At 40.6% G+C, this 15,290-nt stretch overlaps 1 protein-coding gene across 4 annotated transcripts in view; it reads right to left on the bottom strand.

Annotated features, from left to right (window-relative positions):
- WDR11 (WD repeat domain 11) overlaps positions 1 to 2,301 on the bottom strand; it is a 36,805-nt gene extending 34,504 nt beyond the window's left edge. For all 4 annotated transcript variants that reach the window (XM_030951283.1, XM_030951284.1, XM_030951285.1 and 1 more), the window contains exons 1-2: positions 2,132 to 2,301; positions 1,104 to 1,215 (exon numbers count right to left, since the gene is read on the bottom strand). In XM_030951283.1, coding sequence (XP_030807143.1) covers positions 1,104 to 1,215; positions 2,132 to 2,217 — 198 coding nt within the window. In that variant the 5' untranslated portion in view covers positions 2,218 to 2,301. The remainder of the gene's footprint in view (positions 1 to 1,103; positions 1,216 to 2,131) is intronic.
- Positions 2,302 to 15,290: the final 12,989 nt, after the last annotated feature.

Genomic DNA, 15,290 nt, shown 5'->3' with positions numbered 1-15,290 from the left:
TGATCATGGCCCCATAACCATTTCCTATATAATGCCTATTTCTTCACATAAAGGGAATTTTTTTTCATTATTCCACCTCATAAATTAGCCATTTCCTTACAGTCTATTTCTGTTCATAAAGCTTCAGGTAGTGGCTTTGAAAAATTAACTCATAAATTGGACTTCAGCACTTCTGTTCTGTTACTGTTGAAATAATGTAACTTCTCAAAGCTAGCGAATGTAACAAAACTCATTAAAATGCTATCACTGCCTGGATCAAAAACTAATGTTGCTACAATTTCTTACCTAAGATAAGCAAAAATTTTAAAGCAGAAGACACATTCAACCTTTTTCTTCTACTACAAAAAGATCCCACCAAAACCCCCCCTACCTAAGACTCTATTATTCTTCATAAATTATTGACAACCTTCTAATAAATACAGCATTTGTGCCAAGGACCATCAAACACATCTGCCAGCCAAACAATCCTCTAAACCCTAAGTGAAATCTGTCATTGTCCACAATCAAAGAAAAGATGAATCAAAGAAATACAACCTGTTCCACACTCCCCCAAAGTCAAACTCAACAATTTCAAGTCAAGGACCTTCAAAGGAAAGTCCAGGTACTCTACACTTCAACTAAAATTTTAGCCATTTTATATCACCAAAATAAATGTTCAGTTTTGTCTGCTATTGCTCCTTTTCTATACGTAACAAAAGAAGGAAAAGCTTAGAAGTAACTTTTTGGACGAATGGTGCACTTCTCCCAACAGGGAGGATCAGAAAGGGCAGGGGCAGAGAGCTTCATTTGGTATTTTGTAATGTTCTTTTGAAATCCTCTTATGTTAACAGCTTTCCTAGAAACATCTTCTGTAACACTAACAAATGTTCCCAGATATTCTATCTTTTATAGTCTATATTTTCTAGAAAGATATACCATGAACCTCAACTCAAATTTCAGCATGCGTGATGTGACTTAGCTGCAGAAGAGATCATGTAAAATATATGTATTTCACATCAGATTTCATGTCAAGATCACATCAATGAACACCATGTCAAGTGATTTGGAAGGATAACATAAATACCAGAACCAAGTAATAAATAAATAAATCAGGAACATCTCACCTTGACAACACTGGCTTTGTGTCTTTCCAAAACCTGCAAGGTCTGAGCAGAGTTGGCATCCACTACAAGCACAAGGGAATGGCATCCATAGGCAATCAAACCTTGCCAGCCCCTGGGAGAGCACAGAGCATCATCAACAAGGAAAACACAACAAAACCTCCTCACATCAGCAACGAGGGGTTTTTTGTTAAGTTGGATGCATGCTACTATTTGATGCTTATCAGATGGTAAATACTATTTAGTAAGATAAAAGCTTTATAAAATAATATTGCACTGTCTGCTGGAGCCCTAAGCCACCACAAAGCATCTCTTTGTGTCCATCTCAGAATCTTCTTCTAAGTTTAAAAAATCACATAGGAATTCATGAAGAGCATTCCCAAAGTTCAGATGTAAGAACACAGATAAGAAATACATTTGCAATGATATAACTAATTGTGTATCTTTTTTATTTATTACTTATTTATAGACAAAAAAGGAGCATGTCAAGAGTTATTACAGGAACAGTGAAAATCTGCTGAGGCTTGTCTAACTTCAGGAGAAGTTAAGCACAGAATTGTAGAATGGTTTGGGATGGAAAGGATCTTAAATCCCACCCAGTGCCGCCCCTGCCATGGCAGAGACACCTTCCACTGTCCCAGGCTGCTCCAAGCCCTGGCCAACCTGGCCTTGGGCACTGCCAGGGATCCAGGGGCAGCCACAGCTGTTCTGGGCACCCTGTGCCAGGGCTCAGTACCCCACAGGGAACAATTCCTTCCTGGTATCTGATCTCAACTCCTCCGCTTTAATGGGTACCCGGCAGGCTCTGTCCCTGCCCCGGGCGGACAGCGGCACTCCCGGCCTCTCCCGGGCCGGATCCATCGCTACCCCGGCCCCCATTCCCGCCGCTGCTCGGGGCTCTGTGGATGCCGGGGCAGAGCCGAGCCCGACCCGCGGCTGCGGCCAAGGGACCGCGGGGGGACCCGGAACCACCCGCCCGCCCGGCCCGGCCCGGCCCGGCCCGGCCCGGCCCGGCCCGGCCCCGGCCTCACCAGTCCGCCGCGCCCCGGTTGGGCGCGCTCAGGGCGCCCGTCAGGGTCCGCGCCGGCAGCTTGATGTTGACGGTGAAGCGCTGCATGGCGAGGCCGGCGGGGAGCGGAGCCCGCAGCGGAGCCCCGGCGGGGCCGCCCCAGTCGCGGCCGCCGGTGCCGAGCCCGCGGCCCTGCCGGCACCGCCCCGCAGGAAGCGCCGCCTCGGCGCCGCCGCCACCGCCCGCTCCGCCGGGGCCCCGCGGCCCCGGAACGGCAGTTCCGCCGCCCTGCTCTGCCCTGCTCTGCCCCGGCCGGGCTGGGCGGTGTCGGGGCCGACGCGGGTCTCAGAGCGGTTCGGGTCGGCAGGGACCTCTGGAGATCGTCCACGGCAGCGGCACCCGGACAGGTGGCGCAGGAACGCGGCCCGGCGGGTTGGAGTGCCCTCAGGGAGGGAGATCCTCGCCCTCCCTGTGCAGCTATCCCAGGGCTCTGCCGCCTTCAGTGTGAGGAATTCCTCCTCATGCTGAGCTGGAACTTGTTGTGTTTTAGTTTTTGGCCGTCGCTCCTCATCCTGTCGCTACCACTGAAGAGTCTGGCACCATCCTCTGGCACCGCTCAGAGATATTTAAATGCGTTGCTGAGATCCACTCTCATTCTTCTGTAGCCCAAACACTCCCCCAGTCTCTCCTCATCAAGAGATGCTCCAGACCCCTCATCATCTTTGTGGCTGGACCATCTCAGCATCTTGGTGGCTTGCACTGAGAAACTCAGGAGCTGACACAGAAGAGTTCCCCAGATCCGCCACCCATGGCTGGGGACACGGTGCTGCTGTGTCGTTTGTGCGTCCATGGCTGGGAAGGGAAGGAGCTGAGGGATGCCAGAGCCTCCAGCTCCAGGGATGCTCGTGCTCCTTGTCAGGCTGCAGCCTGGGAACCTCACTGGGAAAAGGGCTCCCTGTCCCGTCTCCTGCTGCTTGGATGCTCCAAAGTACCTCTTCAGTGACAAAACACAGTGACAGACCTCTGTCTGTCACAGCAGCACACGTTGCACCACAAGGCACCAACCCATCCTCCAGCTGTCCCCAAGGTGTCACTCAGGCCAGGTAAAGCCACCTGGGATGACACATCCCTGTGCAGGAGCGCTGGACATTTGCACTGGAGCACACCAGGCTACAGAGCATTGAGGTCAGACTCAATAATCCCAAAGGTCTTTTTCAGCCTGATTGTGGGATTCTGTGAAGCTTCTAAACCAATTTTCTGTGCCAAAGCATTAATAAGATAACAAGAATTATGTACTCGCACGCTCATTATTTAACATACATGGGCCGTTAGGGTGTTTGTTTCTCTTTGGAATTGTTTATTTGTTATATTTTGTGGAGAAAAAGATGCCACTAGATGGCCAGAGATGGCAAGAATGTGATGCCACCTACTCACTCTTACATTGCTGCAGTGTCACTTTGTCACAGAAGATGCAGTAATGCTGATCTCTTTTTCCCTCTTTCCATTCTAATCACAATTGAATTTGTGCAAATGGGAACTCAAGAAACAACTTGCTTTGATGCCTTTTTCCATTCTAAAGAATTTTGCTCTTGAAGCACAGAACATCACTCACTGCCACTTCCAGGTCGCCATGCCATTGAGACTTTTTTCTTGGAACTGTCTCATCCCAAAAGATTTCTCTACTTTTAAAACTGAAAAACACCTCTTTGGAGAAGTAAAGAGCTTTTTTGTTCCCTTTTCTTTGTCATTATTTGAGGACTACATGATCTGCAACTCTGGAAATCAATTTTGTAAGTGCCTGAGCAGCTACTAGCTTCATTAATTTTAGTTATTTTTGCTAATGGTGTGTTTTTACTCTGTGTCCTTGGGCAAAATTCTTCTGCTCATGTTTTTGGTTATTTGCTTGCGTTGTTGGATTTATGAGAAGGGTCTTGTGTAACTTTTATTGCACAATAGAAACAGAAGCTTTTCTTGACAGTTTTCTATCCATTTTCTTGACATCAGAAAACCAAGCAATGACTGAAATGCCTAAAGGAAACAGATACTTCACAGCAGTTGAAGATAAGGATAGATACCAGAAAAAGGGAAGCCAAAGAGGAAATGAAGGCTGTGTCACCAACTGGTTGGAAAAAAAAAAAAGAATCCGAGTGGTTTTCAGGGTCAGATAGGGTGAAAATCAGGGTGCATGAGCCAGGTGAATACATACTGAAGATTCGTGAGAGAGATAGGGAGGAGATGAGGAAAAGGTTTGTGATCAATGATAAAGATCATTGGAAGAGCTGAAAGGAATAGAAATATCCACTGGATGAGCTGATTCCACTTCTGATCCACAGCTACTCACCAACACTGAATACTCAAACTGATGCACAGCAAATGGATGTGAACTAAAGACGTTTAGAGATGTTAACTTCTTTTTTTGGGGTACTTAACTGGATGTCCTCTTTCACATCTTATTGTTAATTTAAACCACTGCCAAGCAAGAATGCAAAATACATCAAGGCACTTTGTTCTCTCACTCTTCTGTAAATATAATAATAGGCTTTTGGCTGCTGTAGAAAAAGCAAATCCAAGATTTCAGCTGTTTAACTGCAGAGTCAGTAATGCCATTAAACCCACTAAAACCTCTCAAGTACCCAAGATGTGATACCCAGTGGGAGAGACTCCGTTCCAGACAGCTCCAATAGTCCTCACTAAGGACATGTGGAGAATAAAGTTCTGGGAGATCATAAAAACCATTTTAATAAGTTAGTGATTAAATAAATAATGAGAAGTGTGATTCTACATAGCTTTTGGCTCATGACTATAAATGATTTTTCTGTGAGTTTGAACAAGAGACAGTGGGACTGCAGTAGAGATGTGTGCAGTCTCCCTTTTAGGCTTCTCCATTGCAGAGTAATTACTGCAGGAATATTCCTGTGAAAGCTTCTGGGACCTCTTTGATTTCCATAGCCTTAAGGTTAGAGCTGCAGGAGCTCCTGGGATCCACTGGTGAACTTTGGATCCACTTTGCTTTCCTTTCTACAAACCCCAGTTTGATTGGGGGTGTGTAACAACCCCCACATGGGGCAGGGCTCTGTTTGCATTCCAAATCACATTGCTCTTGCCTTGGTGGTCTCATTCTTGCTCTCTGCATTTAAAGCTCCTTGAGTTTTCTGCTGGTTGTGTCCTTGCTTGAAAGGAGGCTGACTTAAAACTGATGCCATCCTCTCTTATCAGAGGTTTTGCGCAGAGCAAGAGATTTGCACATTTGAGTTTTGCCTCACACTTTGGGTTTTTCCTTTTTTTTTGGCAAAGGGAATATATCTAAAGTCAAGATTCATTTAATCACAGTCTAACTTCGTAATCCCAGTAGAGATCTTTTTATTTCATGTTGTATTTTCAGAAGAAGATTAAATAAAAAGTATTGATGAAGGAGATTCTATTTCTGGTGTGTCAGAGTTCTGCTAAATTTAACACAAAAATAAAACCAATATATGAATTTCAGAGTGTGGAATATTTAGCTTCTAGAACTCTATCAGCTTGATGCAAAACCAGATGGCTTTAATCAAAGACTCAAACACTTGTCTCCCTTTCCAAATGCTTTCAACTTCAAAGTTTAAAATTATCCAGAAACTTCCTTCCAAGTGAGCATGGTCTAATCCAGTTCCACTGAACCTGCTGGAGATGTAAATTTAAATTTTCAAAGGTGAACTATGAAGAGACTCTAATGACTGCCTGCAGTCTCATTCTGTTTGACCAAGTTTCACCAAAGGAACAATTTCTCAAATGCTCTTGTGGTTTTTTTGAAAAAAATATTTTCCTTCCCCTTATATATTTATCTTTTTCTAAGGGTCCAAAAAGATGATGAAGTGTAGAATTATTTAATTCACATATTAAAGTATGTGAATTGATTAACAGTGCCAGTTTTGGGCCATTTCTTTCTAATTTCATCCATGACTGCTGTAACACAATCACTGAGGAGCCCTGGCCCTCACATTTTTTTTCTGGTCCTTTCTTTGAATATTCCTACAGATGAACATTTACCCACCTCCCTGAAATACATTGAGTGAAAAATCTCTGGAGAAACAGTGCAGAAAAAGGACAGAAATCTGGAAGATGTGTGATTCCTCATGGACACAAAGAGGGAACAAGAATGCCAATCCCAGATATCAGCATCCAGGACCAATTTGATTGATTTGGACCTCAAAAATTGGGGATTTTCCTAAGAGGAGAAATCAGAATTTCCACTAGCAGAACCCTGAGGTTTTTTAATGCTGAATATTCCTGGAGTTCAGACTCTGGCTCTTGCTTTAGGGAAGCACAGAGGGGTGCCAGGAACTGTGATCAAACAAATGGGTTAAAGGGGAGAATTTTTGAAGTATTTCAGAGCTTTGGAAGCATCCTAGCAACCTGAGAGAGAACATTTGGTTATTATTTTATTAGGTACCAAGTAAGGACTTTGTTTTTTTCTCTTTTTTTTTTGGTAGCTATTAAGTTTTTTTTGTAGCTATTAAGTAATTTATCAGCATCAGTGCATTATGCTGTAAGATACAGGATGAGAGCAACAGTGGTGTGAAATTGGGATTTGAAATCTGTGTGAAACAATGCAGGATACTCAACACTGATGAATCAACCAGTGCTCCTGACAACATGAGGTTCCATGACATAAATTTTTAAAGAGCAGGAAGTCTCTAAGAAGGCAGGCTTCCTGAAAAAATAATGGAAAATGAAGTAAAAACTGATTTTAAGAGCGATCAGCAACTCCATGACTACAGCTAATGAAAATGTGAACACAGTAATTTACTGAGTTTGATAAAGTGCATATTGAGAAATAGAAGTGTCCTCATGTATATTGCATATTAAACGGATGGAAAAAGTTTTAATCCATGTTATTAATGTTTTGGGTTGTGCAGGGTTTTATAAACCAAATTAAAAAATTCAAATGTCCAGAAACCATGGTAACCATGTCTATCCAGTTAAGTGTTATTAATTGCTGCATGTTATATAACCTACACATTAATATTTAAGGTTGGATGCAGCCCAGAAATAATTCTTATGAGAGCATAAACCTTAATTATTTCATGATGTATAATATTTTCATTGAATGGTTTTCACATTCTTTGGGAAAATCCATATTAGGACTTGTTTGTATCCAATATCCAATGGAGTTTGGGAGTCAAAGTGTGGCCCTGCTTCAAAGCTCTGGATGGAAGACACACATGGAAAATAAATGTGTAGAATTCAGTATGTAGCAGAACAATCTGCATGTGGGCAGTAAAAAACCAGCCTGGCCCATCAGCCACTTGAAGCACAACAATTCCTTCACCAGTGCCTCTCCACAAAAAATGGGGAATTCTGTGATCTTTGGTTTATGAGGCAGTGAAACTTGGAGTCTCTGATGAGCTCAAGGGACACTGAAGATAATTAAATCCTGGCTTGATAAAGCAATATAAAGTACCAAATAAAATGCTAAGATGACCTGTGAAAGACAAAACCCCTCTGTAAACACAAGGAGCGTTAGCAGGGTGACAGTGACACTAAATCAAGGTTTTGCTCACCACATCTGCTGTTCCTCCAGAGCTCCCGGGCTGTCAGTGGTCCCTGTGGCTGCCCAGGTGATGGATGTATTCCCACAGTCCCTCTGAGAGGCAGCAGCTGCTTCAGGTAGCTGTTTCTGAGAAGACATCACATATTCAGTGTTTAAAGAAGCTTTATAATCACTCTTTTCCCCTAATAAAATATATTTCAAGAGCGTTACGCAATGTTTTTGCCGTGGGATTGGAGTTCTTTGGTGGAATTTATTGCTCTTTTTTGTAAAGCATCCTGAAAAATGCTCTGATATCTTTAATATACTTACATGTATTACATGGAGGGCCTGAGTATAGCAGGTGAACAGGAGCAAAAAGTAGAAGATCCAGGAAAGTTCCATAATTATGATGCACAAAACTTGCTTTCCATCTCAGCACAGTGATGACCTGTGACTTCCCTCTAGCTGTGCATGATTTCTTTTTCCACTGGAGTAATTATAAATTGATCACAGGCAGGAAGAAAAGATGCAGTTTTTGGAACACAATTCCCAGACAACTTGATTTAGGATTTTCCACTCTTCCAGCTTAAATAAGAGAAGGAATGATCACCAAGGGTCTTTAAGAAGCAGAATATTATGCAGCAGTCTGGCAGAACAAAATTATCATCTAGCACAATCTGTGTGGTGGCAGCAGAAAAAAAATACACAGATTTTGTCAGAGAGCAATTCCACACAGCTGCTGGAGTCAAGATATTAAATAAAAGTAGTTTAAAAATCAGCTTCTGGAGTGGTTCACTGATGGTGTTTCAAAGGTTGTGGCTGTTGTTGACAGCAATTAAAGTTTGGGAGCTACAGAAAAGAGAAAAAATCTGTAGGTAGAACACAGGAACTGCTTCTTCAAGGCAGATTCCTGCCAGTGCTGCTTTTCACACTTTAAACTTTCTCAGGGGCCATTGAGTTACAGAAAGGAATCAAATGAGTCTTAATACTCTATCAGATTTCAGGTTTTAAAGAGCTTATGTAAATATTTCCCATAAGTACAATAAATATTTGATCTGACTTTGAAATAGTGCTGAAAAAGCAAGTTTTATGATCACTGATAAAGGCAATGTACAGGTAAAAATCCTCATAAGGCCCATCACTTCTGACATATTAAGTGTCCTGTCCTTAGAAGTGTCTGCAGGGTAGGAAATGGCTTGGCTGAAATACTGAATCTATTAAGAGATAAATACAATTTATTCATATATATGAAAATCATCCTCAGACGAGTCCATTAAAAAAAAAAAAGATCTTCCAGTAAAGATCAGAACCCTGCCTCACCAACCATGAATAAAATGTATTTCTTTACAGCCCTGTCTGAGCTGTAAATGTTGGTTTATGTTCTGTGGCATTAGCAGTATCCATCTGTTTTCTCCCTTCAGTGAAAGTGGTGGAGAGAGATTATGGCTTTGCTTTACTGGTGATTTTCTGCAATGTTCACATCCTCTTCTTTAAGGATGATTCCTTAAAATGTGAAATTGTTCTTCCAGCATGCAGTGAATGCCAGAGAAATCATAACATCTGCTAATTTAGTTCATTCTCATATGTGAAAGAGAGATTTTGATTGGCTTCAGTGGTGATAAATTGACTTTAAGGCCCTTCACTTTGTGACAATGTTCCCATACTCGATTTTATGTATTTTTATTTACCTTTCCAGTTCTGACTTTACTCTCTTTAGAACAAGAAAAGCAAAGGCAATTAAAAACAAAAAATCACCAAAACCACTCACAGACATAGGTACAATTCCCCCCAAAACCCAAACAGGCCTTCAGGAGTTGGCCTTGAAAGTCTTTTTAGGAACTTGATCATTAAAAGACATTCCATGCCTGAGAGGTGTGAGTTCAAGTGGGAATTATGAAGAAATGCAGGAAACAAAAAATCCAGGACTTCTGCAGTGCTCTTCCAAAGCTCATTAAGCTTGTCTGAAATCAGCAAGTGTTGAAAAAATTCAGAAACAATAAAGAATTTGTCTTTTTATAACTTCACTCATTGTGGGGTCATAAAGTACTCTTGTTGTTGTTAATAATGAAAGAATTGGATTATTTTTAGGTTAAGAATTGTTTATTACTTAGATGAACATTCCTTTTAAAGGTTTTGAGATTTATGAAATTAAGTAGCTGGATATAGTTTAAGAGTAGTTAAAAGTTTTTTTGTTATAAGGTAATATAAAACTTTCTAACTTAATAGATAGATGTTACAAGGTTTATTTTTTTCTTTAACTTATCACTTTTACTTAATTTTGTTGTATTGCAGATATTTTTGTTTAATGGGTTTCAGTTACACATATATATTTCTATTATAACTTCTAAACTCTTAACTAACTCTATACAACCACACCCCTACATTATACTCTTTAATATCTTATTAATACAGTTTTTTACTTACTTAAGGTAAGTAACAAACATTCTTAACTATAGAAATATAAGTTTATGATTTTTCTGTTTAATGTTTGTGTATTATATTTTTACATCAATCTAATCTTCTTCTAAGGCTGCAAATTAAACTCTTCAGTGTCTGTGGAAGTTTCTGTTTTTCTGATTCCCACAATAAAGCAGAGCTGTAAGAAATGTAAGAAATGTGAACTTCAATTTACAACAGGGCAGTTTGTACATGAATGCACAGATGTGTGGTGGTTTTATTCACACAAATAATATTTGGAAGCATCTGACAACAGCTTTGTCTTGACAAACTTACATGGAAATAACCTTTAAAAGCACCACTGTATGGGGTAATTTAAGAAATTAGATTTTTCCTGAGTGCAGTTTGGCTGGGGAATTTAAAATTTGTGTTAGATTTTCTTAGGTAAGGAAATGCACCTCTGTCTCTTTCTTTCAGAACATTTTCAGGTTGTTACCTTGAAGCTCAGCCCTGAAGGATTGGCTGTATTCCTGTGCTGCAAATACTGGGGATGGTTTCAGTATTTCATTTTTTCTGCTCTCCAGAGCAAGACTCCTGGGAGAGCAGGAGGGGTGAAATGTATTCAGTTGGAAGCCAGTTCACTCAGGATGTGTTTAATATAATATACTCATGATTGGCATTCTTAATGGGACATAAATTGTGAGAATATTTCCAAATATTGTCATATCGAACCACGCCCCATTTCTTTTCCTATAAAACACTAAAACAAATTTCACTCTAAGCCAGATCTTCAATTCTGACAAAAATGCTGATTTCCATCAAACTACAGCTGAACTTTTGCCTCTGAGCTGATTATTTCTGTATCTCCATCCCAGAGGAAATGCTCTTTTTGCTGCACACTTGGGCTGAGCTCCCTATCACTGAATCCTGCCTACCCAAACTTCCAAACTTCATTTTCCTAAATTATCACCATGCTGACAATAGGTTGAATAAAAACCAAACCTGTTTATCTTCCTCTGTGGAGTAAGAAGACATTTTTTCTGCTTCAACAAATGCAAAGTTCCCTTTGTGATGCATTTGTCTGCAAACCTTACCAGACTTGGCAAGTTTAGATATGATATTTCTGTTCTTCATTATGCTAAAAGCCCCCAGATCCCTGAGAATAGGATTTCCACAATATCTCCTGTAATGGGGAGCAAGAATATTCTCTTACTGGTGACATGACATAAATTCATCTTCCCTTTGAGAATGAATTAATGGAAAAAACTTTCTACTCTGAAATTTGCATGATTTAAGGACTATTTATTCCTTAATTCTGAATGGATATAATTCAAGAAGTGTTTATATTGATGACCATGTGGTTTCAGTATACTTAAGGCTTTCAGAATTGGAGGAAGCACTTTGCTAAGACTGTCAGTGCTTTTGATGGATGCTGGGAGAAGAATATTTCTTGAACTCTCTTTGGAGAAAAAAAAGACTGGTTTTCAAGGTTTAAATATCAGTATTCAAACCACAGGATGCCACCAAAGTTCCCATCTTCAAAACTTCAGCAGGTGAAAGCAGGTGGCAGCAATGGCAGCAATGGAGAGAAATTGGAGAGAAGAAGGAGCGCAAGAGAGCAATGAAGATCCCCATGAACCTCTGAGCACAACTCAGAGCTCAGCTGCTGCCAGCCAGGGCAAGCAGTCTGTGGTAAACACAATTTTCACAGGCTAAGTGTTCAGCTATTCTTTAAAGGCTTCCTCCCCTTTATTTCCCATCCCCCTGCAAACTGTTTCTCCCAGCAGTTCTGGAAGTTTTGCTATGAGAAGGAGCCAATATTCAGGTTTAATACAAATTAAAGAGCCACTTTTTGACTGACAAGGGCAACAGATCTAAAATGGTGAGCCCAAAGCACCTTCCCCCTGCTTATCAATTCTGTTCCATCTTCATCCTTATATTTTCATGTTCCTTCTCTTTGTCTCTCTTTGCTGCATTTTGCTCTTAGTGCTATAGTGGATTATTGTAGATGAGTTTTCCATAATAAAACAGTTCTCAAGCTCTCTATTCTCCACAGAATTTCAAATAAAATATCCCTGATTTGAAGACAGAATGATCAATCTGAGTCAGATCCCAGACATGAAAACTTCAGAGCAGAAAACATAAGAAAATAATTAAATATTTAGCATGAGTTATGCAATATTAAAACCAAAGGGGACTCAGAGTCAGAGGAATGATATTTACAAAGCATTCTTGATTTTGACACAAGAAAAATGTTTAACCTATTAACAAAAATATTCCTCAAATAAAACCACAAGTTCCTAGACCTAACTTCCCAACTTTTTATAAATGTAGCTTTAAAATATTAATACACACTACTTAAAACTTCTGACTTGCATTTTTAATAACAAAACTTTTTTAAACCAAGTTAAACATGTGACAGCCTTTACAGGGCTGTTACCATCCTAGTGGGAGCCCTGGTCCTCCTGTGTCCAGCAATTTCCTTCCCTCTGCAGAAAAGGAGGAGAAACGTTCCAGAAACAGAGAATGCAATTAATCAGTTAATCTTCCTCTTGGCCTGAATATAAGAACCTTTTGTACACCCTACAAATGTCAAATTGGTGAGCACACAAGTGAGCTGTAGAAATTAGACATAAATCCACAAGATTTTCTATTTGGCAAAATTCTTTTCCAGAGGATTTTAAGTCCCCTAAATTTCCAGGGATTAGAAATGCTGATTGGCCTGGAAAAGTGAACAAATTGGATAGATGCAGGTGAGTTACCTGGTCAACAGTCTTTTTTTCTTGCATATTTTTAAGGAAAAAGACAGTTTTGGAATGTAATCTTGTAGTTTATAATACATTGTAGGCCTTTGTAAAGGAATTTAAACACAAGTCATCTCAGGGGCTCATTTTTTGCAGGATATTGACAAACATGACTAATCCATTGTGCCACAATTTACTGAGGGATAAGTGCTCCTTTACAGAGATTTTAAAAAAAACCAAACTCAAAACAACAACACCAAAACACACAAAAAAAATTTAGTACTTTTTCCCCTTTAAAAGATAATACATTTCTTCAATTTTTGTTTTATTTTCCATGTTTTATAACTTCTGAAAGACTAGTCACGTGACTTTCAAGAAAGCATTTTTGCAACAGGTAAGACTATTTGACACTGAATATTTGCACTGTTCTAGCCTTCTTCATATTCTTATTTATGCATTGATTGTTGGGCAGTAATTTAAAAATTACTGTAGCAAGATTAGAAATTACACAAGGAAAGTGGCAGAGGGGAATAAGAAGAGCATCAAATAGAAACCTGATTACTTCAGGTATTACCACTGGGATCATTTAATTAAGCGCACTCCTCAATTCATTACAAAATTCAGTGAGAACTATAACTTCATTATTTTTCAGTCAGCAACTTTTTTTTTTTTTTATTTTTTAATTTCAATTTCCATATTGATATCCTCAGTCCTCAGAGGGGTTTTGGGGCAAAATGAGTTCTTGCATTTTTGATGAGGTTGAAAACAATCTGATTTATGATTTTTTCCATATTTTTTCAGTTCAGTGAATCACTGTGTGAGACAGTTTCATGCACAAATATTCAGCAATGTGCAGCACTGTTGGGTTGCAAATATCACAAAATCCTGGTGAATTTGTAGGTGTGGGAAATGATGGGTTTGTTCATAAGCAGTCCTGAAGTAGAAACAGATAAAGTGTGCTACCCAATCATTTTGCTTTTCACTTACATAAAGAAAGCCTTGACTGGTCCAAACTCAGTGGTACCCTAAATACCAAGAAGTTTTTCCTCTGATTAATGGAGATTCCTCACAAGATATGACTGCAGTGGTAATTAATCCTGTTAAATGTTTGCTGCTGATAGCCATCAGCATTAATGGCCTGCAAAGGCATTCACAGCAAGGGATCAAACACGGACAGCTGCTTTGAAAAGGAAAGGTTTACCTTGTAATAACTGAAATAACAATGCTTTGGTGTTGTAGGGTGCTGAACATTCCTTGCCATGCAATTTCTCAAAGAAAAAATTTTTATTTTCCTGTAGGAAAAACTGTGTCACAGGAAGATGAAGAAACTCATCCAGGTCACCCGAGAAACTAGTGGCACAGCTAGGAAAAATGTGAGTTTGTTATGTCCCAATCTGATGCCCTGTGATCCTCAAATGAAAGGATTCACAAACAGCAGCAGGCTTCATAGCAAAATCTCCTCATTAACTGAGACATTGTGGATCTCACATCAGCCCTTTGAAAATCAGTGTTTAGCTCTGAGTAACCAGTGTTTCCCATGAAAGTGCTTGTAACACTGAAACCACTTACAGCTACTGGGATACAAAACACATCTGTCAAAAGAAAATCCTCATTAATAAAGGATGAGAATTCTGGCTCTTCTACAAAGCCTTAATGTGGCACCAAACCCTTCTTGCTGCTGTGATAATTTTGCCTTTGAGAAGAATGAAGATTTCTAACGTGGGCTCACATCAGTGCAGTTACTGCAAGGAGGAATTTGGTCCCTCCTTTTCTCTCTTAACAGCAGTGAAGAAAACAGGTGCAGTGAGAAGAAATAGTGGCAAAAGGCCTGTGAAAGCAGAGCAGCTGCTCCAGATGTGCTGCTGCTTGCACATCTGGTGGAAGAGGCTCTGCTGCTTTGCACAGGCTGGGACATGGATGCTCTGGCCCGTCCCTCTCTCAGTGTGATGCCTCAGGTTTGGCTTTTCTACTTTTCACATTCTGTGCTGCTTTAGTGTGTGGGTCTGGGTTCACATGAGGGGATGGTGAGCTCTGTGCACAGAGCAGGGAGACAAAACAATTCCTGCTCCAGCTGGGCACCAAGGACAAATGACCCAAATCTCAGCCCAAGAGCACAAACACCGTGGGCTGGAGAGAGAAAAACAAGCAGGGTGGGACTGCAGGGGCTAAAGCTGGAATGGGACAATGAACTGCAAGGTGCAAATGGAGCAGAACTGATCCCAGGGACAGACCCCGTGCCCGGCCGTGCATTTTGGGGCCATTTTGGTTCATCTTGGGTGCAGCCCTGGCTGGGCTCTTGTGCTGCCCAAGGTGGATCCATGGAGGCCTCCTAATAAATCCCTGCTTTATTCTTTAGCTCTGTCCAGCCTCTGTTCTAGGTCAGCTTTCACAAGGCGTCAAGTGAAAAGGATGGTTCCTGGAAACAGCATTTGATTTATTTGCTCCTGACTCTCCAAAACACAGCCTATATGTTAATATTTATCATGTTAATTAACATCAGATTTATACTCTGCTACAAATGTAGAACAGCAGAA

Source organism: Camarhynchus parvulus, chromosome 6 (assembly GCF_901933205.1).
Source record: "Camarhynchus parvulus chromosome 6, STF_HiC, whole genome shotgun sequence".
Taxonomy (NCBI): domain Eukaryota; kingdom Metazoa; phylum Chordata; class Aves; order Passeriformes; family Thraupidae; genus Camarhynchus; species Camarhynchus parvulus.
The sequence above is the reverse complement of the archived record's forward strand: the minus strand, read 5'-3'. Positions and strand labels throughout refer to the sequence as shown.